Genomic DNA, 27,999 nt, shown 5'->3' on the forward strand with positions numbered 1-27,999 from the left:
TCATTTGTTATCTCTTTACCTAGGTGATCTTTTTTTTAATTTGTTTTTTTTGCAAAGGATTTTAATTTCACCTGTCTAATGCACATTTTCATGAATGATTTGTCTATCCACTTATGTGATTGAAAAATGAAATAGTTTCATTAAGTTTTTTTCTCTTGGTCTTTAAGTTGGATACACTTAAAGAAAACAACTTGAAAAACGTGGAAGAGCTGAACAAATCAAAAGAGCTTCTGACGGTAGAGAACCAAAAAATAGAAGAATTCAAGAAAGAAATGTAAGTTTACCCATTATGAAAGAAATTATGGAACTTATTTAAAATTGCAAAAGTAGAAACAGTGCTAGTTACTTTTTTCAAGTACTTGACAAGTGTATAAAAAGTCAAAGTAATAGTCTCCATCCTGCCCCTGCTAAATGCCATTGCAGCCCTTGAGAATTCACCCCTATAACCACTGTGAAGTTGGGACTATAGCTCAGCTACAGGGTCAAAATGAAATATGTGCTGGCTGGTGAGTTGCAACACTTGGAATTCAAATGTGACTTGATAAAACCTTTTGCAAATACAAGGGGAAGTAGAACTTTTTCAGGTAGTATGTTTATATGTATGTGGAATCTAGAAAAATGGTAGATGAACCTATTTGCAAGGGCAGGAATAGAGACAGAACAGACACATGGACACGGAAGGGGAAGGTGGGACAAACTGGGAGATTGGGACTGACTTGTATACACTTCCAAGTGTAAAACAGATAGCTAGTGGGAAGCTGCTGTATAGTACAAGGAGCTCAGCTTGGTGCTCTGTGATGGCCTAGAGGAGTGGGATGGGGGTGGGAGGGAAGCTCAAAAGGAAGGCATATATGTATAAATCATGTATATATGATTCATGTTGTTGTACAGCAGAAACTAATACAACATTATAGAGCAACTATACCCCAATAATAACATTTAAGAAAAATAGTATGCTTATGTGGTAGCAATCTCAACATTAGGAAACATCAGACCCTCTATTAATTAATCCCTTAAAATTCTTTCAATAGGGGGTGGGGGAAAGCATACACTTTGAAGAGCATCAAATAGTCTTGATTTTAAGAGTAATCTAATCTTCTGTCATGGACATTAAATGAGCAGAACTTTGAAAGCCTCTTTCTGATCCAAGTTTACTCATCAGTCTGCTCCCTGTATTTTAGGCAGACAGGCTGCCCATGTTTCCTTTGTCAATACTGCCTTTCAAGTTTGGTTCTTATAACCGCTGCAGATGGTTATTTATCTGGCGCTGTACGTAATAGTTACAGAGTAGATTTCATTTTGCTTATCTGTTCTGAGAACTACTCTGTATCAACTGTGTGAACCGAACATTTAAAGCCAGTTAATCTGGTGAACGTTTGAGTAAGCCCCTTCTGCTAGGTACAGTTGAGCTAGGAAGGATCCAAAAATGAATTGTATGTGGACTCTGCCCTTCAAGGGCTTGTATTATTTATTTCCAGTTCTGATCAAACAAATAGATGAGATTCAAACAGAGACAAAAGCATCAGTTCCAAACTCCTCTTTCCAAGTTGCCATCCTCAATACTACTTGTTGATCAAGCTTGGGTTAAATTAGTATATTATCTCTAGTTCTTCTGTGAGTTCCTAAAATCCTCCTAGAAGAGTTCTTCTCTGGGCTACTTACCTGAGATGGACAGCTCACAACGCTGACAATGGATCCTTTCGTCCAGCCTTAGTTTTAGTGATATTTCTCTAGACGGTATTTAAACAGCTCCCAACGGTTCCATTTACACCTATGTATATGTGTAGAGTTGTGGTGGCCACTGGGAGAGGCTTGACTATCCTAGTGTGCCAAGGCTAAACAGCATAAATGGAAGCCGCCATTGCTTTTTCTATGATGGGGAAAAAAATTTAAAGCTGTTGAGAGAGGGGAGGTTCAGCTACAGTTTAGGATCTGCCCCCACCCCGTGACACAGTAGCTCTGCCGGCCTGAGGGTCTGGAGCACTACATTGACTTCAGCTCATTTGTGTCACACAGGCATCTGGTGAGGGAGGATCTGAGCATCAGGAGAAGATTCCCTCACCAACCTCCCTCTGCCATAATCCCACCTCTGAGCTCCCTGGGCCGCACTAGGTAATGGAGGGGCAGGGCCAGAGCGGACGTATCAGAGAGCCCCGGGGAGTCAGATAAAATCCCCCTGTCCTGCAGCACCATGCAGGAGCCTCCTGTAAGGGTCGCCACACTGGTGTAGGGTTCATGTGTCCCCGTCCTCACTCAAGTCTTTCTGTTCTGTCTCCACCCCTAGTCAGCATGGGGTGGTCTCACTCCTTCCAAGAGAGCGGCTTACTCTGTGTGCCCCTTTTTGAAAGACCCCGTTGAATAACAGAAGCTGAGCTCGCGCCTGTAGGCCCACGGGAGCAAAAACCCATGAGCCGTACTGCCGCCCACCTCCCCTAGGCCTGCCTTCCTCCCAGGGCTGGGTCCCTGCATCTCCCTTTCCCAAGGGGAGTAGTTCACTTGAGGAGGGGCTGCCGTTTTTCCTGGCTCGCCAGGGCTACGGAGAACCTTGCCTCGTGCCAGGCCTCAGAGCGGGACACAGGGGCAGTGGGAGACACAGCGGTGACGTTAGTGAGAAGCCTTGGGAGGGAGGTGTGAGGAGTGGGTTGAAAGCGCCCCCCTGCAAACACACCCCCAGTGACTCATTGTTCCCTGCCTGAGACTTGGCCACATTTCAGGGACCAGCTGATATAAATGTACTGTGTCATGAGAACAGTGCTGCTCAAAAAGAGACCCGCAGTCATTTCACTGTGCTCTGAGCTAGAGAAGGAGCAGCTTTTTGTGTTTTGTGACCACATACCTGGGACCTTCATGGCCGCTGGAGCTTTTCAGGTATTTCTCATTACCTGCTGGGACTGGAGTTCCTGGAGGAAAAGGGACACCTCTGCAAACCCACGAGTTCTAATGGGAACCAGCCCTAAGGATCTTGCCCTTGGCCCTGGAAACTCAGCTAGCCCTTGCAACTAAACGTTCCTTTTCCTCTATGCCATTTCCTAAACTGGTTTTAGGAAAACTCTTGATTTTGGCTAGCCAGGTCCTGTTTTTAGTTGGAAAGAGAACAAAATTGTGTATCTCTGGTGTGTAATTTTTGACTCTGAGGGAAAACGATATAAGCAATCTAATTTTGCCTTTAATTACTCACCTGGCTCAGTAGTAAAACTAGAATATACTAGGACTTTCCTGGTGGTCCAGTGGCTAAGACTAGGCCCTCAATGCATGGGGCCCAGGTTCGATTCCTAGTCAAGAAACTAAATCCCACATGCCACAACTAAGACCTGGTATAACCAAGTAAATATTTTTAAAAAGTAGAATATGTTTAGCATGGTAATTATTAAATTTATGATAGATTCCTCAGTAGAATGTTTGCAAGTCAATATCAGCAGGGTTTATTTTGCATCTCAGTTTTAAAACAGTGAGTCATCTTTTGTTTTGCAAGATATTGTTATATATATGGGGGGGAAAAGCAACTTATAAAATTGTGAAAAATATATTTGTAGGTATTTTCAAAATTATTCCTTAAAGTATGTCCAGGAGTTGGGCTGTTGGAGCCTCCTCCATCTATGAAATATACATATCTCCTCTGGTCTAAAGAAAAGGTGAAAGGTGTTTCTATATTCAGATCACAACTGAGGTCTGTCTCCCAGTTCTACCTCTAGTTCTCTTGATTCTACAACTTACTTGGGGCAAATCTTTTCACTTCCCTGAGCTGCAATTTTGAAATCTTTAAAATATAAATAATAACATGAGCCTCCTTGGGCTCTGAGGATGAAATGAGAAAATATACATGAGATCATACTGTAGATTTTAAAACATTGAATATATATCATTTGTATAAATCTTAGGGCATCTTGATATTTCCTGACTCCTTGTTTTAATTTCCCTTACTGGGAGCTCTTAATGGAAACCAAGGTTTTAAAATTTTTTTAAGGATGAAAATCTGTAAAAGAGAAAGAACAGGATCGAGAACTTACCACTGACAGGCCACACAAATGCTGAGACCAAATGGCTCCTAATGAAGGTTTTGACCACTTGGGAATAAAAGGTTTGGCTTATGATGATTTCATCATAAGTAAAATCCTCGAATTTATCAAGAATTGATAGACTTTAGCCAGAAGATAAACTTTACTTATAGTGTGTGTGTGTGTGTGTGTGTGTTGATCCATAATTGAAATCAAGCCTCCCAGCTTTTGAGTCTAAAATTCCTTCTTAGTTTTTCTTCACTTGCTAAATAAACATCTCTGTCAAATGACAAATTTAATGTGCTAAGAGAATTTTCGTGTTGACATATTGCCCTATATCTTCACAAAGTCAGCCCTATAGGTATGTTATAGGTACATGGAGAATTAAAAATCAAGAAAACTGCAGGTACCAAGTACTGCCACCCATTAGACAACTGAGGTTAAAAATAGACGTGTTCATGCATCAGCAGATGGAATCATACCCAGATGACTTGATTCAGAATTCAGCCACGTATGACAGCTCACTAAATGGAGTGTGGCCAGCCCAGACTTAAAATTCATAATTGCATCAAAACCACCTTCTGTGGTTTAAAACTAAAATCCAACAATCCAATAAACTATTTTGAATATCCACATGTAAAGGATAATTTGGGATGTATATTTCTAGTCAAGTTTAATAATGGGAAGAGGTTTAATTCATATGTTTACCCTGTTCACATTTTATATGCTGATATTCATGATATGTATGGTCAGCAAGTTGTATTTTTATTTGCTTCTTTTAATTACAAGTCAACAGTATGGAAAGAATACAATCAAAATTAAACACTTGTTTTGTAATTAGAAAACTACATTTCCTTTGGGCGTTTCACCTTTAGTCGTCCTGAAAATATACCCAGATTTACGGCAACACTTGATTCTGACAAATGCTAGCAAATGGAATTATCAGCTCTACATTTCTTCCTAAAAAAAAAAAAAAAGATTACAGATTTGTACAGTTAGAGCAGAATACTGTGGCAACGATGGAAATCACTATCAATGTAGTGAATTTAATTTTCTAATGGAAACAAAAAGGAATACCGGCCATTTCATCTGTCATTTATTTTAGAGTAACATTGCTTTTTTGTGTGGGAAGTATTTAGAAGTGGGGTAAGTGTGGGTGGTAAGAGAGTAGATGTAGTGTTGATTAGGTTTGAGGAGAAAAAATATAATAATTGCAGGCAGCAGTCCTCCCCCTGAGAGGTTAAAGCCGTTTGGCCCCTCCTGCAGGTAGACAATCCTGCCTCCTGTTATTACAGATCCTAGCAGGCACGTGACCCAGATATATTTTCCCCAGTGCTGTGGAGTTGGTCCTCTCCCACAGTTTCCTTGCCTGTCTTGTTTCTATGGTAACCCCACACTCGCTGTCCTTGCAGAGAAACCCTAAAGCAGGCAGCAGCTCAGAAGTCCCAGCAGCTCTCAGCGCTGCAAGAAGAGAACGTGAAACTTAACGAGGAGCTGGGGAGGAGCAGGGACGAAGTCACCAGTCACCAAAAGGTCAGTGGGCGTCCGTTGGGGTGGGCACCCCCGGCCCTGCCAGGCCAGCATCTGCTGCTGCCGTGGGCAGGGCTCTCGGAGGCTCCTCGGAGACTGTGCTTGATGTGGTTGGGTCATTCCAGTGGGATCTCAAGTCACCTGTGTTTTATGTCCCCTCATTTTCTAGCATGCTGCTGTAGCACTTGGGTAGGAGTGAGCTGACAGGTCCTTTAAAAAAAAAAACAAACACCAGGAACTTGCAAGCAAGGAGAAAATAAGACTTTTTATCAGATGATCTTATGGTAATGCGTTTAAATGGAAAGGGACAGTATGTTTTGCCTCCTGCTTTGGTTTCAGTTTTGTTTTTTTCTCTAAGATTTTTTTTTTTTTCTTCCATCAAAATTGATTTTAAGAAGAAGGTTCCAAGAATACAGATTTGGTGTGAAGGTTGGAAGCTGTTTTTAAATAGAACTCTGCTTTTCTTTTAAGTAAAAAACAATGTTTAAACAGCTCCTAAGGGAACTGTGTATACCTGTGCACTGATGCATTGGTTTATGAAATGTGTGTTATACCTGGAATGAACTAGAAGCTAACCACAACCCACTTGTTTCCCTATTTAAATTATAAAGGTTTCTGATAAGTTCATTAAACAGTGAAGCAAAACTGATTTTAAAGAATGCCCTATTCTTTTTTTTTAATTCTTAAATCAAAATGCTAGACTGTTAGCCACATCTGGCCTCAGAGCAGAAACTAAAAAAAAAAAAAAAGACATTTTAAAGAGAATTTTACTGTGTGGTCATTATTCTTTGCTTTGCATGTCAAGGGGAAATTTTTTTTTTCCCCAAGCATACTTTGCAAACATTAATTCTCATTTGGATAGAGTATTCTGGAGTAATTTGTACTGACTGTCCATTGACATGGCATCGTTTGTGGTGAAAGCACTCTTTGGAGAGTTGGTTTCAGACTTGTAAGTCTTCATTAGAGCTCTCCACAATGACACTCCTTCGTGGGAGAAATGGCCCACCTCCCCAGACTCCAGGATGACAAGTGATGCTCTTGGTGACTATAACTCACCCTCAGTGGCTCTTACCTTACTGTGAGACAGGCACAAATACCTGACAGCTGACCTCCCTATCTTCACAGTCGTTCCCATGAGCCGGCACTGTCATCACTCCCATGTGTTAAAGAGGAAACGGAAGCACCAGAAGGGAGTCACGTGCTCAACCTCATTCAGCCGGTAGTGTCAGAGACGTGTGTCAGATTCTGACTTGGGTCAGGGAAAGAATCAGAGTGGGTTGACTTAAACGGGGTCACTGCACTCTGCTTTGGTCAGTATGTGAGAGAGTAGGGTTCATGAAAAACAGAAGCCCTTGGACCGGACGAGGTTCTTTTCTTCCTGGCTCAAACCAGTGTGTGAAACACTGGGCACCTCTGACATCAGCGTGTCTGTAAGGACTCGCAAGGGAAGGATCTCAGCCAAGTGCTGAGTCTGTCTGTCTCCTTTTATCTCATCTCACAGAACATCTTTGGTGGAGAGCGTGGATCCCACCAGTGGGAGGAACACACAGAGGTCAGCTTCTCATCTTATGTTGTGACCTTGACTGGACCGTTGTTACATCTCTTGTGTGTCACTCAGAGCCATCAAGACTTAGGAATGACTCCTCACGGTTCCTCAGGCAGAGGTTTTCTGGGCTTCTCTCCATCTGCCAGCTCTTCCTCTTTTGCCTTGGGATTCAAATTTACCTTCCTTTTGAAAAGGTTTTGTGTCTAAAAATTTGAAACTTGGAGACTTTGAAGAGTGGTAGGAAACAGCACCTGCAAGAAGCAGCCGGGGCAGTGACTTCCGTTTAAACAGAGGGTGGAAAAAAAAAATATATTAGGGGGTGGTTTTGTCCTTTGGGTCTTACTCTGGAGAGAGAAGCAGGCGGCTGGGAACCAAACTATGACAGGCTGTGACACGCGAGACTGTACTTGCTGAGCACTGAGGAAGACTGCAGGTAACACTTCACTTGACGTGCGTACGTCTCAAAACGGTGGAGAGAATCTCCCCATTGAAAGTAACTTAGAACCAACCTTAGGCTAATGAAGATTGATTCATTCATCGGCTCTTATTACTCTTACTACATAATCTCCAAGAGTCCAGAAATCTAGACTCCAGCAGTCTACACAAGCCACTTACTTGCATAAAATCACGAATTTCCACTTTGTTGCTTGCTATGGTTGAGCCAAACTATCCATCAGCTTTGTTCAGAAATATACTACAGAGTTGGGCAGAAACCCTATTTCAGAAAAAGAACTGAGGCGGTGGGGACTTCCCTGGTGGTCAGTGGTTAAGATTCCATGCTCCCAATGCAGGGGGCCTGGGTTCGATCCCTGGTCAGGGAACTAGATCCTGCATGCTGCAACTGAGACCTAGCGCAGCCAAATAGATTAAAAAAAAAAAGAAGAAGAATTTTAATTGTGCTGTAGGACTCTCCAGCATTTCATGCTAAAGTGAAGGCAGTAAAGACTGAATGTGGGACAGATAAACGCTGACCTGGACCTGAGTTCCTTCCTGTTCCCTTTGCTCAGCGGCGCCACAATTCGCTGACCGTGTTTCAGTCACTGAGCAGATTGCTCTGCCATTGTTTCATAGAATCATCATACCTGCAATAGTGAGGTTACATTATAGGAAGGAAGCTGAGGCTCAAACATGAAGCAGTTTACCAAGGACACTGCCAGGCAGCGGAGGAGCCAAGATCAGAACTCATGTCTGACTAACTCGTAAGTCCATTGGCCTGCTACTATCCTTTGCTGAGAATAAAACTTATTTCTTTGTACTTCATCATTAAGTGTTAAGATTAAAAGAGAAAAAGAAAAACCCTCTGAACTAGGAATGGAGTAGGTGGGGTCAAATAGTACTATAAAAATGCACTTTCAATCCTACCATTACTTTTTTTTTCTGCCTCAAATACTTATTTTGCTTAGAAAACCCAAGGGATCCCAGAATCTGTTCTGTTATCTTAAGGCTCTCGCTGGGAATATTGGCCAAGGGTTTTGATTTCCTCAAGAAGCCCTTCATGAAGAGAACTATTTCATTTCCTGTGTGTTATTTGGAAGTGAGATGATTTGTTGCAATAAAGGAATCCCTGTGTCCCTGTGACAGTGGTTTTGTAGAATGTCCTCTCCTTTTATCGTTTTAAAAGCTGATATAGGAAGCTCTGAAATAATGAGGGCTAACAGAGAGCAGGACTGGCTGATGGAAGGTAGAGAGATGATCCACTCTGTGCTTCATTAGAACCACATCTGCCTTGATTGACACGTGGGCGCTGTGTTCCCCCTGGAAGAAGTGTTGGAGTAGTTGGCAGGCTCACCTGCTCTGGCTCGTAGCCCTCGAGAACCCAGCTGACCAAGCCAGAAGCAGAACCCACATGTTCGTATTCTTTGTGGTCTGCTCCATCAGACATCGTCCCTTCCAGTGAAAAATGGGTCTCTTAAGTCCCCTTTCCCAAGCAGGGTTTTTATTTTAAGAGGGGAGGGGAGTGATAACCAAGATCAGTTAGGGTTGTGAGAGGCGGAAGTGTTGGCGTTAGCTGGCATCACCTGTAACAGAAATCCTTACAAAATGTCACAGAGTGCCTCCTCTTTTCAAAGAGGCTATGTTAGATTGGACATATGGAATTGCTGTTGTTTTGCAATTTCATATGACTCAACCGACTAGATAACGTAATTTACCCTTTCTTATGGTTTTGAGGATTGTCATTATAATTGCTGTGGATGGTTTGCTCTCAACCTATTTCCCGCCTGATGGCCGACTGGTTTCATGCTGCTTCAGGTTTTGGGTGTGTGCACGTGTTCAGATACACACTGCATAAATGTACTGTTTTCAGTTTACAGTGTGCAACTCAGTCGCACTTAGCTCATTTACAGTGCTGTGTGACCATCACTTCTATCTAGAACATCATCACCGCCCCCCCCCCCCAACAAAGAAAACTCCACGTAAGCAGCCACTCCCCATTCCTCCATCCTCCCAGCCCTGCCAACCACGAATCCATTTTTAATCCCTGCATATTTGCTTATTCTGGACATTTCACGTAAGTGGCAATAGACAGTATGTATCCATTTGCATCTGGCTTCTTTCCTTGAGCATAGTGTATTGAGGCACATCCATGCTGTAGCCTGTGTCGGGACTTCATTTCTTTTCATGGCCGAGCTGTATTTTACCGAAGGGATAGACCGCATTTTGTTTGTCTGCTTCGGGTGTCTTAGGCTCCTCCTCTGTTCGGACTGCCTCACCTCCCTCCTGAAGCCTCCCCGTGACAGGAGCTGCTACCTCTCGTCGCCCCTTTGGGTCTTCCTAAAAGCAGGGCTCAGCCTAGCCACCCTGTTGACACTCGCAGCCCTGTCTTCTCCTCATCTTAACTTCCAGACTCTGAATAGTCTGTTTTCTCCCTGTTTCTCACCTCCCCCCCTTTTCCCTGCCCCCTCCAGTCTGCTTCCAGCCGTTCCCAGTGCACTCTGGCGTGAAGGATGGCTGCTCTGTGGTGTCTGCACACTCGGATGGCTCCTTCCACCCTCTGTGGACGCTCTGACTCTCCACCTCCAGCTTCCTCCACACCGTTTGCTCATGTTTCTCTTGCCTCTCCCACCACACCGCATCACTTGCTATTTGTGTGTCTGCTTTTCCAGGTCCTCTTCCTCGTCCCCCACTCGGTGCACTTGGCCTCGCTGCTGGTCGTCATCTCTGCTCTCCAGGTGGCCGCTGCCTTCCCTGGTTTGGGTCATGGTCTCTTTCTTGGCTCTCTGTGTGTGACACTCGGAACTCAGGCTCTCTCCCCACCCAGCGCTGAGACAGTAGGACTCCTAGAGCAAGACATGCAGGTTGAGTGAATGAAGGAGTGAACGGGTGAGGAAATAAGTTCCTCATTTTCAGCCAGGCCCTTTGGTCCTGTTTTGCAGAATACGATGCAGAGACTGTGAGACTTGCCCCTTCCACTTCTCTCACACGAGTCCACTCACTTCCAGTCTCCTGACTTTGTTGCAGAGAGCTCATGGTTGCCAAAATCCAGCCACAACATAAGCGGGCCATGCGCCCCGTGTGGATGGTAGATTTGTACAGTGGATTCAGGCTGGATCATGTGGTTTCAGGATTAAGGAAACCATGCAGTGCATTATTTATTTTCATAGAGAAAATACTAAAAATAATCCGAGTGATGTGAGTTCTATAGAGGCAGTCACCTTAGGGAGTCAGTTTTGGAATGTCTGATTTATCATTCCCAAACTGCACGTGTTTTCTTCCCCCAGGAGGGCTGCAGAGACACTGAACTGTCACTATGGGAACAGTGCTGATTTTTTTCCCCCTGGTTATTCGCAAAATGAGGTCACAGTTGGCTTATGGAAATGGGACAGGTATTAGATGACTCAGTCATGGTGTTTCATCAACAGCTCTTCCTCCCAGAGGATATGACAGATACAGTAAACAAAAGACTAGGGGCTATCATCTCAATTGATCCATGAATAATTACCTGCCTTTTACATAAGCCTGCATTCCCAGACCTGAATGTTTAGAAAGGAAGCACTATTTTTAGCTTGTCCTGTTTCGTTTTCGAAAAGTAGTGATCATCAGCCATCAAATTTTAATCTGGGCTGAAGTGGGGGTGCTCATGGGCAAGTAGGGGGTGAGTGAAGGTTGATCATAGACTCTCTCTCCCTCAATACCTAATGAAAGACATACACTTTTTCAACTATTAAAAGGGGCTCCAGGGGCTTCCCTGGTTAAGAAGCCACTTGCCAATACAAGGACACGGGTTTGATCCCTGGTCTGGGAAGATCCCACATGCGACAGGCTGACTAAGCCCGCGAGTGCCTAGAGCCCATGCTTCACAACCAGAGAAAGCCCACTTGCAGCAACAAAGACCCAGCTCAGCCATAAGTAAACAAATAATTTTTTTTAATAATAAAGAATAAATAAATAACAAGAGCTCCAGGAAAGTCCAGCAAAGCCAACCAGCTTCCTGTTGTAAACACTGAAATTGACAGTGTTCATAGTGGTAAGAGAAAGGAAAACAGATAGCAAAATTCCCAGGATTTCACTCTAACTCCCCTTAGCCCCAGTTTGGAGAAAACGAGACTGAAGGGAGTGACTAGGCAGCCAAGGAAAGATCTTTGAGGCTAAGGAGCCCTCTGCTACCACTCAGGATTCTACCAGACCTGGAAGAAAGTGCTAGTTGTCATTTTCCACAGCAAGTCCAGCCAACAGAATGGCTTAAGTAAATGAGGGTTGGATGGGAATGGGTGGTGGTTTTTTTTTCCCCCTTCAAATGATGGTAAATGCACAGGTAGGTAGTCCCAGTGGGTCCAGCCACTCTAGAACTTCCTCAGGGAAGCCGACCTTCCCTCTTGGCTCTGCTGCTGTCCTTAAGCTTGTAGTTTTCATCCTCTCACTCTCAGTGAGTCTTTTTTTTTTTTTTTCCAATGACTTAAACATGCAGACATTGCAGAACTTTCTGGAAGGAAGCAGGGGGAAGGACTAGCAGAGGGCTCCTCTTCACGGCCCTCTTATCTCTTCATTTGGAGAGGACCCACCAGATCTCTGTAATAGTGTCACCAGTTGCAGAGATGAGTCTGGATTCCTGCAGAAAGGGGCAGAAACACAGAGGAGATAAGAGCAGATGTTGAAAGACCCAACTTATGATGCTGCTCAGTCGCTTAGCTGTGCCTGACTCTGCAACCCCCTGGACTGTAGCCCGCCAGGCTTCCCTGTCCTCTCCCAGAGCTTGCTCAAACTCATGTCCATTGAGTCAATGATGCCACCCAACCATCTCATCCTCTATTGCCCTCTTCTCCTCCTGCCCTCACTCTTTCCCAGCATCAGGGTCTTTTCCAATGAGTTGGCTCTTCACATCAGGTGGACAGAGTATTGGAGCTTCAGCTTCAGCATCAGTCCTTCCAACTTGTAATACCTGCCAGGTAATAGAGTTACCTCTATCCCAGCACAATGGGTGAGATGCAGGATCTGGAGGAAAAAGCTCAGAGAGAGACCTATAGCAGACTTTATGCATCAACTGAATTGCACTCTCCCCATCCTTGCCTCTGACTACAGAAAGTATAGACCACAGCACCCAATTTTCAGTTGTAGCTTGAACATGAAGATGAAAGGGCTCAGATAAAGTAGGAAGGACATAAAGGACATTGACATTACATGTGAGCAAATAGAAGGTCTAAGTAGAGCTGCCCATGGTAGGATGAGCAACTGGAAACATACTGTACCAAAAGAGGAAAAAAGTAAAAAAAGGAACCTAGGAATCCAAAGGGTGATGAGGAATTCAGGCCATGAGAAAGCATTACCCAGAGTAAAATATTGCTCTGTGTTATATAAAAATTTAAATGATGTAGGGACTTCCCTGATGGTCCAGTGGCTAAGACTGGGCACTCCCAATGCAGGGGGCCAGGGTTTGATCCCTCATCAGAGAACTAGATTCCCACATGAAACAACTAAGTGTTCGCATGCCACAACTAAAGACCCTGCACGCTTCAACTAAGATCTGGTGCAGCCAAATAAATAAATATTAAAAAAAAAAAAAACTTTAGTGATGTAAATAAAACAACTGTTTAAAGAGACAAGGATGAAATAATACAAGCTGAGTGGAGATAAGGGAGAGTTAAGGAGACAAACTGAGGACCAAAGCCATACAGTATCAGAACTGCTAAATATGTCAGAAATAGACAGGGACCTAACAGATGTTTCTGAAAGTATACAGAGGATTCTTCAGGTCCCCAGGCAGAAAAAGCAGATTCCTTAAAAAGGGAGAAAAAACAGCCGACTGCAGCTGCATTCAATGCCAGAAAAAAGGAAAAACAACGCAGCACATTGTTTCCCAAGTTCTGATGGACAGAAAATATGATCACGAGCATCATATACAGATAGTTATTATTCAGGTAAAAAGACAGATGTTTCCAAACATGAAAGAACTTGGAAGCTGCAGCATCTGTGAGTCCTTCTGGAAAGTAGCTACTTGCTGATAAAATTTAGCCAAGCAAAACTTGGGACTTCCCAGGTGGTCCACTGGTTAACCTACTTTCCAATGCAGGGGATGCAGGTTCAATCCCTGGTTGGGGACCTCAGATCCCACATGTCATGCAGCCAAAACATTAAAGGGAAAAGGAAAAAAAACAAAGACTTACTAGATCGAGGAAAGCTGGGCAAAGGGACTGGAGGTGAGTACTAAGTCCAGGTAAATAGACAGCTAAGCTGACAGTTTAGGGAACTACAGATGAGGAATAGAGTTGTGATTTCAACTTTTTGTTTGGAAATCATTTCATGCTTTGTGGAAAGTTGTGAAAATAAAACAGAATACTCATATAGGCTAAGGAATTGTTTTTACCTAACCACAGTGCGATTGTCAAATTCAAGAAATGGAACACTATTATCTAATGTACAGGCCCTATTCCTGCTTAGGCAGTTGGTGGTGGTGTCCTTTATAGTTTTTGTGTGTTTTTTCTTTTCCTAATTCAGGATCCAGTTGACTCAGGTCTCTTCAGTCGTCTTTTTCTGGAATGGTTCTCTGCCTTTGTCTTTTATGACTAAAAAAAAAAAAAAAACACCAAAACAGGCCTGTACATATAAAATCTTTCATTTTGGTTTTCTCAAGTGTTTCCTCATGATGCTATTTGGATCACTCATTTTTAGCAGAAAAATAGCATAAGTGATACCCATTATTGCTTTATTCCATTATTGGTGGTATCAGTTCTGATCATTTAGTGGAGGTAACTTCAAAATATTTGCAAGTCAAAAAGAAAAAAAGATCAAAGACAAAGGAAAAATAAGAAAAACATACAGAGCATATGACTAACAAAATTTGAGGTGACAGAGTTGAAAGCAAGTGGAAGTATGCAAACTTCCTCATCTTTTACATCAGGATGATGTTTGATATTATTTAAAAGTAAAATTTGCTTATATGTAAAAAAATGATATTAACATCTTAGGCTTTTAAAAATATATATATTCTACTTTAAAGTTTTACAAAATAAATGTATAGTATAAACCTAGTGGGAGTTCTTGGAAAAGAATATGTCTTTGTGGTAAAGAACATTTTCCTAGGACTTCCACGGTGGTCCAGCGGTTAAAAGACTCCAAGCTCCCAGTGCAGAGGGTGGGGTTCAGTCCCTGGTCTGGGAACTAGGATCCCCACATGCCATATGTTGCAGCCAAAAGATTTTTTTTAAAAAAAGGACATTTTTCTGCCCTCAATCATTTTTTATATTTACTTTGCTTTTTTATTTCTTCTGTTAAATTCCTATGAAGTTAAATTTGCTTTTTTCTCCTAAATTTGCTTTTTTCTCTCCTTTCTGTCCTTCTTGTTCTGTATACAAAGAGAAGTGTGTGTGTGTGTGTGTGTGTGTGTGGCAAGACAGCTAATATTAATTGTTTCTTCTCTGAAAGGGCTGTTCGACAGAAATTGCCAAATCCTCCTCTTCCTTCCCCCCACCATTACCTTCTCCACTTCTGAGAGCAGGAGTCTGTCTGTGTGGGAGGCCAGACTAGAAGTCTTCAGACTCTGGGGCTGGGGCCTTGTCTTGTGCTGTCAAGGTGGAGCCGCTATTTTAGGCCTCAGAACACTAGCTTAGAGAAGAGGCTGGAGTCGCCCACGCGTGAACCACTTCCCTGGGGAAGTCAGTGACAATCGCAGCCGCTGAGCCCTGGCTTCCTTGGACTAGCTGAGCAGAGAGCTCCCTCTGGGAGGACCCGGGCTCCTCGGTGCCAGTGCTACTGACACTCGAGGACAGCGCCAGCTCACCGACTATCTGACACAGTTGTTCACGTGCCACATAGTTCTCGAGTGCCTGCCGTGTGCCCATGCGTGTGTGCTCCGTCGTGTCTGACTTTTGTGACCCCATGGACTGCAGCCCGCCGGGCTCCTCTGTCCATGGACTTCCTCAGTCAGGAGTACTGGTGTAGGTTGCCCTTTGCTTCTCTGGGGAATGTTCCCAATCCAGGGACCTAACCCACCTCTCCTGGATTGGGAGATGGATTCTTTAGCAACTGCGCCACCTGGGAATGCCTACTGTGTGCCTGCCAGTAACAAAACAGAACATTGCTTCTCCTCCCTGAAGGTTTTTAAAAAATATTTGTTTATTTATTTGGCTACACTGGGTCTTAGTTGCAGAATGCAGAATCTTTAGTTAAGGAAAGCAAACTCTTAGTTGTGGCATGTGGGATCAAGTTCCCTGACTATGGATTGAACCTTGGCCCCTGTATTGGGATCCCGGAGTTTTAGCCACTGGACTACCAGGGAAGTCCCTCCAGGAAAATTTTTATTCAAGTAGCTTTTTGGTTTTTTTTGTTTGTTTTTTGAATCCTGAAAATTTATTATTTGGGAGAATTTCAGATATTGATCCCTTGTTTTAGAGCTCATAATACTAATCAGAAAATACACATTTTGAAATGAAATTCAAAAGAAAAGAATAATTACATATAAGACAAATTATAAAGTAGTTTGACTGGACCTGCAGAAGCAGAAGTGTGTGTCTTTATTCTGAACTTCAGTACATCCTTCATGTCACACAAGCTAGTATGTTTCTTTAAAACAAATTACCCACCATGTTTATCACATTATAGAACAGTTTTGTGGACAGATGAGCTCTTTGAGGTTTTCTGGTCCAGTGTTCCCTCCAATCATGATCATTTGTATCAGGAAAATATATATTTTCCCTGCAACATTGTATTCTTAATAGTTTTCTGTAAAATAACCCTACCTTTTATTTAACCTTTTATTACAAACAAGTTCAGCGATATTCCTGGATATCCAACTCCAAAGACAGTCAGCTCTTGATCATTCATTTTTTGGTAAAGGTTTTTTTAATGATTTTTAAATTTAAAGAAATTTAAAAAATCTTATTGAATCTTCATTACAATACTGGCGTCTGTTTTATGTTTTGGTGTTTTGGTCTCGAGGCATGTGGGATCTTAATTCCCTAACCAGAGATAGAACTGCTGCCCCCTACATTGGAAGGTGAAGTCTTAACCAATGGACCACCAGGAAAGTCCCTGTTGGTCACTCTTGTTTCAATTTTACTCTCATTGACCATCTACTCTTTCATGGATTAATTTGAAGTAAATCCTAGACATACTATCATTTTATCTGTGAGCAACTTAATACCTCTAAAAAATAAAATTATTCATTTCTTTTAAATTGTAATGTTATTTTATAATTAGAAATAATCGGACATGAGTTTGAGCAAGCTCCAGGAATTGGTGATGGACAGGGAGGCCTGGAGTGCTACAGTCCATGGGGCCACAGAGTCAGACAGGACTGAGCTACTGAACTTAACTGATAAATGTTTGTAACATGAAACAATACAAATACATACCATTTCAAAGTTACCATTCCTCCTATTGTTATTTCATTGAGGCAACATTATAAATGGTTGAGTGTTTCTTTCCATAGTGCTCTTCGTTTGTGTAACAGTCTCTCTATATATAATAATTGTTTTTGTTTTTTACAAAACCTATATTGTATATATTACTCAAATTTGCCTGTTGTTGTTCAGTTGCTAAGTCGTGTCCTACTCTTTGTGACCCCATGGCACACCAGGCTTCCCTGTCCTTTATCTCCTGGAGTTTGCTCAAATTCATGGCCATTGAGTCAGTGATGCCATCCAATCATCTCATCCTCTGATGCCCCCTTCTCCTCCTGCCCTCAATCTTTCCCAGCATCAGGGTCTTTTCCAATGAGTCAGCTCTTCGCATCAGGTGGCCAAAGTATTGGAGCTTCAGCATCATTCCCACTGATGAATATTCAGGGTTGATTTCCTTTAGGATTGACTGATTTGATCTCCTTGCAGTCCAAGGGACTCTCAAGAGTCTTCTCCAGCACCACAATTCGAAAGCATCAATTCTTCAGTCTCAGCCTTCTTTGTGGTCCAATTCTCACATCCATACATGACTGCTGGAAAAACCATAGCTTTGACTATATGGACCTTTGTTGGCAAAGTGATGTCTCTGATTTTTAATGTACTGTCTAGGTTTGCCTCCCTCCCCGCAAAGTTATATTTATTAAGGTAAAATATACATAAAATTCACCTTTCATAGATATGTGGTTCGGTGAGTTTTGACATATATATACAGTCATATGATATACCCTTACAATCAAGATTTTCTTCTCCCCAAGAAGTTCTCATACTCTTTTTATAGTCAGTCACTTCCCAATTCCTAAACACCATTTCTCTCTTCTATGGTGCTATAGTTTTGCCTCTCTTTTGGGTTGGCCAAGAAGTTCATTTGTGTTGTCAACCTGGTTCAGTCCCTGGTTCAGTTCAGTTCAGTTCAGTCGCTCAGTTGTGTCCGACTCTTTGCGACCCCATGAATTGCAGCATGCCAGGCCTCCCTGTTCTCTTTTGGTGTCCTATCATATTGCCTTTTCATACTGTTCATGGGGTTCTCAAGGCAAGAATACTGAAGTGGCTTGCCATTCCCTTCTCCAGTGGACCACGTTCTGTCAGACCTCTCCACCATGACCCGCCCATCTTGGGTTGCCCCGTAGGCATGGCTTCGTTTCATTGAGTTAGACAAGGCTGTGGTCCTAGTGTGATTAGATTGACTAGTTTTCTGTGAGTATGGTTTCAGTGTGTCTGCCCTCTGATGCCCTCTTGCAACACCTACCATCTCACTTGAGTTTCTCTTACCTTGGACGTGGGGGTTTCTCTTCACGGCTGCTCCAGCAAAGCACAGCCGCTGCTCCTTACCTTGGATGAGGGGTATCTCCTTACCGCCACTGTTCCTGACCTTCAACCTGGGATAGCTCCTCTAGGCCCTCCTGCGCCTGCGCAGCCACCGCTCCTTGGGTTGCTTCTCCCGGCTGCGGGCCCTGGCCTCCGGCGTGTGGGTAGCTCCTTCCAGCTGCCGCCCCTGGCCTCGGGCTCGGGGTGGTTCCTTAGGGTCACTGCCCCTGGCCTCGGGTGTGAGGTGGCTTCTCCCAGCCGCCACTGGTTGGGGAACTAAAATCCTGCAAGCTGAGTGGTGCAGCCAAAAAAAAAAAAAGTCACAAAAGACAAGGAAAGAATGAAGAACCAGCTAGACTAAAGAAATATGACTACTAAATGAAACTTGTTATCCTGGATTCGATCCTGGACCAAAAGGAAAAAAAAAAAAAAAACTATTTCCGATGAAGAATTGGTACAGGACTTCCCTGGTGGTCCAGTGGGTAAGAATCCCCTGCTCCAGTGCAGGGAACAGGGGTTCGATCCCTGGTCTGGGATGATCTCACATGCTGAGGAGCAGCTAAGCCTGTACACAACTACTGAGCCCAAGAGCCCATCCTCTGAACCTAGGGAAGCCACTGCGGTGAGAAACCCACATATCGCAACAAAGAGTTTTGGTAGGAATCGTTGTGATTTTCTTTAGGATTGACTGGTTTAGTCTCCTTGCTGTCCAGGGGACTCTCAAGAGTCCTCTCCAGCACTGCCCTTCACTATCTCCTGGAGTTTGCTCAAATTCATGGCCATTGAGTTAGTAATGCCAGCCAGCCTGCCACAACTAGAGAAAGCCCACATGGCAACGATGACCCAGCACAGCCAAAAAATAAATAAAAGAGTCAGTACAATAAGTACCCTAAATTTCTGTTCCATGGAAATTCAGGCACAAGAACTTCATCTTCCAAGAAACGGGGAGAATCTCTGCATGCTGTTCTTTGCAGTGTTGAATGATTTTCCAAGTGTTTATTGATTACTTGTATTTTCTCTGCTGTGAATTACTTGCCATGTCACTTATGTATTTGTATCTGCCTTGTAGTCATTTTGCAGTCTTGTTAAGTTTTTTTCCTTTGTTTCAGTTTTTATAACTATAAAACAGTCTTCCTTGTTTAAAAAATAAATACAAACCACATAGAAGGACGCAGAGGGAATGAGAGCCCCTCTCATCGCCATATCCCACTCTCCAGATGTTGTTCTCCCTCTCATTTCATTTTTTAACGTTTGCCTCCCACTCTTTTTGGTTCCTTTTACTCTTTAAAAATTTCTAAGTATTTCCGTGAAGTGAATTACTCATGCACCAGGAGGATTTATCTTAATGGACTAGGAAAGGAACGTCTATAGTGGGAAAAAAAATCTGTATGTTAACCTCTGTAGATTTCTTGATAGACTCATGTTCAAAACATATATGTTTCTATTTAAGAATTTTTAGAGTATAAAGACCTTTATAGCAAAGCACATACATAACTGACACGTAATCAGAAATGAGACCACAACTACTTACTGTGAGTAGCAGCTTAAATTCCAGGAACCTGGAATCTTAAATCCTAGAATCCATAAATTCTTAAATAAATGGAAACCATTACAGAATCTTTGCTGTTATCCTTTGATTAAAAAACAAACAAACAAAAAAATGCAGGGGACCTGGGTTTAATCCCTGATCTGGGAAGATTCCACATGCTGTGGGGCAAGTAAGCCCATGGCCACAAGACCCAATACAGCCAAAAAAGAAATAATTTTTTTACCTGTAAGAGTCTGTTCACCTTTTTGTGTTGTTAACAGTGTGACTGTATTTGGCTAAACTCTGGTATAGTTTGGGAGTAGAGGTGTGTCTCCATCACAAGGTTGACTAGCTGAATCTTTTGGTTTTTTCATCCTTCATAGAAGAACAGAATGTTAGAACTAATGGACCACTGGGAATTCTTTTGTAACTTTATTTTATAGGTGAGAAAGAAATGAGTGGAATATAATAGACCTAAGATGAGGCCCTTGTAGAATAAATTACCGGTTCTTAGCCCTGCCCAAGCTAGTGACATTTGCCTTCTGTTATTTCAGGAAAGGAACCAGAATGCTAACAGTGAAGCTTCCCCTCATACATCTAGCAAGTAAAGGAAACATTTTTGGATGTTTTAGATAGGGCATGTACACAGTGTTGGTTAATACTCCAACTCTCAGGTCCCCAAGGAAGAGGAGTCATTGAGATCATAAGTGATTTGTAAATTAGTAACTGTGGGACTTCCCTGGTGGCCCAGTGGCTGAGACTCCACCCTTCGAATGCCATCCACATGGAGATGTGCACTTGGTCTTGTCTCACTGCCTCTCAGGAAAGCCAGTTGCTTTAGCTTCACTGGAGCGTGGGAATGTGACCTGCAGGATGAGAAATCAGCCTCTCTGAGGGCTTGTTATGAACTGAACTTTTTTTTTCCTGTGTGTATTTTTTTTCCAGCTGGAAGAAGAGAGATCGGTGCTCAATAATCAGTTGTTAGAAATGAAAAAGAGGTAGGCTTTTCTTTTTGTGTATATTATTTTTTTTGTGTGTGTGTACGTGTTTAATAAGGAAAATGTTGGAACATGCTGTGTGAAGTGACTTGTAGAAAACATACGACCTTCTTATACTCAGAAAATTGCATTGTGATAGTTTGGTACTCATAATTGACAAATTTGCAAAGTTTCAGTATGAATTATTACTAACAGAAGATTTTTGATTTTTAAGTCATGTTCAGTTGCATTTATTCAGAAGTATCCTAAAGTCAGATGGTCTCATATTACATACTGCTGTACCTCCTAGTTTCAGTAACTAAAAATACTGCCATTTTACCTAGAGTAATTGATCTGCATATAAATACTGATTTCAGTTATATAAAAAGTTTAATTTTTTCACAATAATAGGAAGCACCATTTTAAACATTTCTATTTATTTTCTGAAAAAGAGGTTTGTTACTTGTTAATTCTTTGATGATAATCAAATGCTATTCAAATGGAAGTTTCCAGGACTTTTGAGTAAGGATAAATGGGCCCCCAGGAATAATCATTTAGAAGCCTGATGCTTATGCTTTCTGATGGTCTCTGTCTGCTCTTTTAAAACGTGCAGTTTGTGTCTAGAGAAACTCTCTGCTTTACTCTGCATGCCAAGCAGGTTTAGCGTGCACTGTTGCTAAGACCCACAGCCTGTGGGTTGCTGTACAGTGGTTTGCTGTAGAGTACATCACAACAGTGACGTGCTTTTCTGTCTTATTAAATGTGAAAAGAAAAATAAACCTTTAGAAATAGTACAATCAAGAATTCCTGAGGCTTCCCTGAACAGACTCCTCGCTTCCACTGCAGGGGGCACGAGTTTGAATTCCACATGGCACTTGTGCAGCACGGCCAAAAATAAGTAAATAAGTTTTTTGAAAAGAATTCCTGTATACCTCAATTTAAAAAACATAAGAAAATAAAATAGGGACGAAAAATTCCTTCACAGGCTTGCAGAGTGCCTTGTTCTCGACTGTCAGGGCAGAGGAAGTTTCCCTTACTGACCACCGACACAGGCGTTTACGCTGACAGTGCTCCTCCTGCCTGCACGGCAGTTGCTGCAGAATCTAAGGCCTTATTTAGCCCACAAAGATATTCGGGTTCCATAAGCTACATTCTGAAGGAAATGAGGCCTCAGTCCAGGGGCGCCTTCCTCCTTTTCTTTTTTAAGACATCCTTAAACTCTTTCTTCTTTAAAGTTTCCCATCAGACTGCATATGCGTTTCACAACCGCCATACCCCTGGTCCAGCCAGGTGTCCACCAAGTGCCCCTCCTGAGCTGTGGTGACTGGCCTGCTACGACTTACCGGGGACCTGGGTACAAGCACAGCTCTGCCCATGGGGGCCTTGGGATATTTAACTTTACATGAAAAAGGCTTTGTTTCTTTAAAAAGAACCCCGTATATGCAGTTATCAAGGGTATGTGAAAACATAATAGCTCTTACTCCTGAAGCATTCTGGTAAGGGAATGTATAAAAATCAGCAGATGTGAGTACTGATGTAGTTAATCCCTTTGCATTTATGTAGCACTTGTAATTCACAGATTTCTCATACCTCCAAACAAACCACTGAAATGTATATTGGGGCTTGCATTTAAAAATGATGAAATCCAAACACCCAAACTTGGGCAACTTGGCTAAGAACTCAGATGCAGGCACAAGACCAGGACTTCAGATCTTTTTACACAGGGTCTTTGCTCACTGTACATTTAACGTTTATTTATTTTTACTTTTCAATATTTTTAAAAAAGAAAGATGAGAGGCTTTGTTAGTCCTTTCCTTGTGACTTTGACTAAATTACATGCCTCTCCAAGTGTGATTAGACATGTGACTTTTCTCTTTATTTTTCTGCTCCCGTGTTAGGTCCTGGGTATGTTTAAGAGAATCTCTCTTGAAAATTATTCTTTTAATTGAAAAATGCAGATAAAGTTAATTTTTCTGGGAGTGAAAAAATTTTAAACGTGGTTTCTTATATTTACAACTTTGGTGGGGGAGGGGTTCAAATTGTTAATTAACCCTTATGGAAAAATTAGGTCTATTTGAGAAGTCTGGATGCAAATATATTTTAGCTAATTTGGGGGGACCATGAATGCATTCTGAAAGCCAGCTTTATAAAGGATTTGTATGTAGATCTACGTAGGTAACAGATAAGTACATGTAGCATAGAGTACTAAAAAAAACTGGATACTTCCTTAATTTAAAAGTCTGGAGTGATTTCTCTGGCAGTCCTGTGGTTAGGTCTTCATCTTCTAGTGTAGAGGGTGGGGGTTCTGTCCCTAGTTGGAGAGCTAAGATCCCACTCATATGCCTGTGGTCAAAAAACCAAAACATTAAAAAAAAAACAACAACAATATTGTAGAAAGCTCAATAAAGACTAAATATGGTCCACATTTAAAAAAAAAAAAACCTGAAAAAAAAATCTGGAAAGTACTTAAAAATCACAAAAGATATTTGAAATGTGGTTGTTCAAGCAAGAACTGAGATCTTAGTCAACATACATAGAGAAGAAAGAATATAATTGCTTCATTCAGACTATATTGTTCATTATTTTGAAGTGCAGTACTTACTCCTGACATGGGGTGAAACGAAATATTTATCATTAAGACATTAGTATCCCCTTCTTGTATTTGCTCTGGTTTTTTTGCTATCTAACATTGAATCGCAGGCAACATGCAGTAAAATTTTTTCTCTTAGCCTGAAAATGTAATCATTTCTTTGGAAAACCAGACTCTGAGTTAGGCAGACCTCTTTCAAAGCAGTTTCCAAGGCATCCAGTAGATGAAGCAGAGCTAACCTCGACTTGCTCTAACTGACAGAAGGAGAGAAGCATGTTCCTCTGGCCAGAAAGCCTATGGCAGAGTCGGGAACCAGTTGGGCTTCCCTCCCTTCTGTAGGCTCTTTGATGTCAGAGAAGGAAGCCCAGAGCCAAAACCTTAGATGCAGACTGTAGAGTCGGGATTAATTCTGCAGGCGACCCCCACAAGATTCCCGTCAGGAAGGAAGACTGGTGGGCGGCCCGCCTGCCTGTTCTGAAGAGGTCACTGCCCCTCCAGCTCACTCAGCTCACTGTGGGTTGCTAAGTGTCTGACTGTCTCGAGCTTGCGCTGCTTATCAATGCTCATCTCACCCCCTCTCTTTTCCCTTTCCTACACTTGCTTCCTTTGCTCTATCTGTGTGTCTTTAATGGTAAGACTAAAGAAAGTCTATCCACGTTATAATAAATAAATTTCATATATTTTTTAGTAAACCAAGTTGTTGTATATATTTTTTGGCTGCCTTTGTCCCTCTGTGTCTTGCTTTTGTTTTGAAAAATATCCTCAGCAGTACACACACACACACACACACACACACACACACACGCACATATCTTTTTTATATCTCTATATACAGCACAGAACTTCAGTGCAAATTTAGTTCTCCTTGCTGTATTTGCAGTTCTCTTCGTGTTCCTAATATTTGGTTCTTGTTATCTTGCGTTTTTAAAGCCTGCCCCGTAATACTTTAAGGTATTTCCTTCATTACCGGACTTTATTTCTTATGTAAGTAGTAAGGAAAGAATCTGGGTTATACGTTCTCTTGGGGGAAAGATTTCTGGCCCCTGAAGCCCTTCTTTCATGTTATGTTTATCTTCCCTCCTTGATATTTTTAGTAAGGCCAAGTCACTCGAGCCAGAGTGTCTTTAAAGTAACACAGGCCCTCTTGTCGATGTGATGTGTGACTCAAGTGTCAGTAATGTTGGCAGAACTAGTTTAGTTTAGACCATCTTGGTTTGCACAGTGGGATTTGGGCTCAGGAATTGCCTAAGATGCTGACATTGAAGACCTGTCACCAAGAGGAGCTGCCAAGGTCTATTTGTCCCTTCAGAATTTGGTATACAAATCACAAGTCAGATCCCTTTCTTAACCACCCACCTTTTGATGACTTTTGTCCAAGAAATAACTGTTTGCTATCTTCTTAGAAGGCAGCCTCACTTAGAGGCCATATGTATGTGGGGATAAGCAGAAAAAGACACCTGTGCCTTCTTCTTCTGCCAGCTGATGGCGTCCTTATCCTCCCTAACACAAAGATTTAGAAGAATCTAAATCTGCTAATCCCCCAACCCTGGTATTTCTCAGTAAAAATATTTAAAATCACATTGTTCAAATTTGAATTGAATTTATAAGCGAATCTCAATTGTTTGCTTTGAAATAATTCCTTTATTATTTTACAAAGAAGCAGAAAGTAAAAATGGCCAAATCATGGAAATACAAGCTCTTACTTTTAATGGCCTTATTACACTTTACCTAATGTGCTGTATATAGCAAGGAACTGAAATAGATTTTATAATAGAATGAACTTCCAAATATCCTTTAATAGAAACATAAGGAGCAGAATATTTATTGAGTCTTCAGATAAAAATAGATGTTTATTTCCAGATAGAAAAAAATGCCTATACATTCCTTTCATTTAAATCTTTGGGGTTCTTTTGTTTTTTGTTTTACATAAGCACGATCCTCTTTCCTAGTGAGGTGTCATGCAATTAGTAATTTAACATCACCAGGTGTTCATATAACACTTGGGTGTTGAATTCAAGACATTTTCTGTAAGTCTCAGATTCTTTTCTTACTACTTATTCTGGGGTATAATTGTAAGCCACACACTGAGATAAATACAACACTTATATTTTCCATCTTTGTGTAGAACTTCAATTTACCATAAACCATGAGAATTCTGTAATTCGTGTGCCGGATATCTTGGGTCTCACTAACCAGACATACATTCTGCCATTTCTAACCTGGGCCTCAGTTTCTGATCCCTCCAGTCGGTTCTAAGACAGACCAAACCACTACGTGCTCCATGTTCACCCAGCTCCTCCCAACAGAACCAGGAGCGATTTTTCTCTTTGCACCGTGAACTCTCAATGATGATTATCCACGTGAAGACAGTGCCTTAGGTTGTAAGACCCAAGGGCTAGCTAGGAAATTTTCCACCAGTAATGTTTTTCCCCAAATATTTTTGTGATACAAGGTCTTTTTTCCTCTTGTTTCACACTGCATGTAATTTTTTTTTTTAAACTTATTTCAAAATTTAAGGTTTCCAGGAGCCGCAAATATAGTACAGAGAGTCCTACATCCCCTTTTCTCATCTTCCCCTCACATGTCCATCTTAGCACCCCTGGTCCTTTGATCCAAACCGAGAGAGTAACATTGGTCCAGACCCCTTAGCCAAACTCTAGACGTTGTTGAGATTTCCCCAGTTTTTCCACTCTATGCCCTTTTTCCTCTCCCAGGGTCCAATCTAGGAGACCCCATCACCTTCAGTTGTCACATCTCCTTAGTCTCCTCCAATCTGTGACACCTCCTCAGTCTTTCCTCGGCTTTCGTGACACTGGCACTTTTGAATTTTCACCACAAAAATGTAAATAAAAGCACACACATTTATAAACACACAGTAGCCTCCTGCCCTTTGGAGTCGTCTCTGTTGTGTCCCTCCTTCCCTGTCTTCCTTTCATCTCTCCCTTTCTTTTCCCACTCCCCTGACTCCAAGAAGCATCTTCCTCTCCTGGAAAGCCTGGCGCCCCTCCCTGTGCTGATAACCAGACGCTGAGTCGGCCTGAGAACAGACTCCCCATGCACTGACCTGCTCCCTCCAGGTGTCCCCCCAGCTTCCATTCTGCAGCTGGAAATCCATCTTCACATTTCTGTCCTAGCTTTTTTTGTAATTTACCTTTCATTTCTATGAGCAAGTGAAAGTCGTCTTCAGAGTCTTTATGGACGAAAAGTAATGATCCTTCAGGTTGAATAGTGGTCATAATCTCTACTACTGTTTTGGCCCATAAGATCTCCAAAACACACTCTGGGAACTTGCTCAAAGTTACTGAAATTAGTGAGAACCAATCGATACTTCCAGCATAAAATTGCTCTGCATGATGTCTGTACAATCGCTTTGCATGTGTGTATTTTAATTGTTGTTATTGCCTGGTAATCGAGAAATAACAGAATTCATCTGGGAGGGGGGTTAGATTTTTTGTTTTTAATAATTCTTTGCGGGGTGCAACAGTCTTGTTTTTTTAATTCATCTTCCGAAGTTATTAACTTGTTTCTTTAAATTCAAACGGATACAATGATATGCAGATTCTGGTATATCTCTGCATAGGTAAACTTTTTCTCCCCTCACAGTAAGTAAAACTTCAAGTAAAATTTCACCAGCATAATAGCCCTAAAGTCCCTGTAAAACTTCCCTGTGATACTTTCTCCCCTTATATTAAGCTAAAGTTAATTGAGTGTTTTTCTCCGATCCATGTACACTGACCACCCTCCCAGTTGATTTCTGGAATTTTTTTTGAACTCTTTGGTCTTTTAGAGAATCCAAGTTAATAAAAGACGCAGATGAAGAAAAAGCTTCCTTGCAGAAATCCATCAGTATCACTAGTGCCTTACTCACAGAAAAGGATGCCGAGCTGGAAAAACTGAGAAATGAGGTAGGGTACCCTCCTGAGGGAGCCTTCCCGCGGCCTGTCTGTGCGCGGACCCCGAGCCTAAGCCAGCCCATGTATTTCAGGTCACGGCGCTCAGGGGAGAGAACGCGTCCGCCAAGTCCTTGCATTCAGTTGTTCAGTCTCTAGAGTCTGATAAGGTGAAGCTTGAGCTCAAGGTAAAGAACTTGGAGCTTCAACTCAAAGAAAACAAGAGGCAGCTCAGCAGCTCCTCAGGTAACGTGACCACCGCCGCCTCCAGGGAGGAGCTCTTGCCGGGGTAGAGCTGCCCTTGGAAGGAGGCAGCTGCGCCGCCCCCCGAGGGGCCGCCCTGGCCTGGGCTCTCCCGCGCTTTCATCCAGGGAGACCCACTCAAAGGGCGCGTGCCTGCCTCTCCGCACTTCCGAACCTTCCCGCATTGGCAGAAATTTATATAAGGCAGTAGGTGACCGCTGCCATGTCGGGAGCGACCGCGGGTTCTGAAAGTGCACTGCCGGGAGGAGAACGTGACGGACGCGATAGGCCACCCACGGTGGGCCAGCCCGCGAGAGCGCCGCCGTGCCTCGGGGGGCAGATGCGGACCGGAACTCCAGGCGTGCGCTCGGGCGCCTGTGGGGGTTCCACACCAGAATGAGCTGCTCCCACTGGCCCTTGCGTTGTAAGAACAAGAAAACAAGATGGGATGGCAATTTTTAAAAATGTCCCTCCTCCACTTTTTTTTTTTACAATAAGGTAATACTGATACTCAGGCAGAAGAGGATGAAAGAGCCCAGGAGAGTCAGGTAATATGCCTTCCTTT

The 27,999-nt window shown here is 42.4% G+C and overlaps 1 protein-coding gene across 10 annotated transcripts in view; it reads left to right on the top strand.

Annotated features, from left to right (window-relative positions):
• Positions 1–27,999, top strand: part of CLIP1 (CAP-Gly domain containing linker protein 1) — a 144,523-nt gene that overhangs the window by 111,639 nt on the left and 4,885 nt on the right. For 7 of the 10 annotated variants that reach the window (XM_015101613.3, XM_015101614.3, XM_042234036.1 and 4 more), the window contains 6 exons: positions 168–274; positions 5,408–5,528; positions 20,680–20,732; positions 27,089–27,206; positions 27,287–27,437; positions 27,933–27,982. In XM_015101613.3, coding sequence (XP_014957099.1) covers positions 168–274; positions 5,408–5,528; positions 20,680–20,732; positions 27,089–27,206; positions 27,287–27,437; positions 27,933–27,982 — 600 coding nt within the window. Of the gene's footprint in view, positions 1–167; positions 275–2,016; positions 2,113–5,407; positions 5,529–20,679; positions 20,733–27,088; positions 27,207–27,286; positions 27,438–27,932; positions 27,983–27,999 lie in introns of all 10 variants that reach the window. The other 3 variants (XM_060401140.1, XM_060401138.1, XM_060401139.1) reach the window with 1 other exon arrangement.

The sequence above is a fragment of the Ovis aries genome, chromosome 17 (assembly GCF_016772045.2).
Source record: "Ovis aries strain OAR_USU_Benz2616 breed Rambouillet chromosome 17, ARS-UI_Ramb_v3.0, whole genome shotgun sequence".
Classification (NCBI taxonomy): domain Eukaryota; kingdom Metazoa; phylum Chordata; class Mammalia; order Artiodactyla; family Bovidae; genus Ovis; species Ovis aries.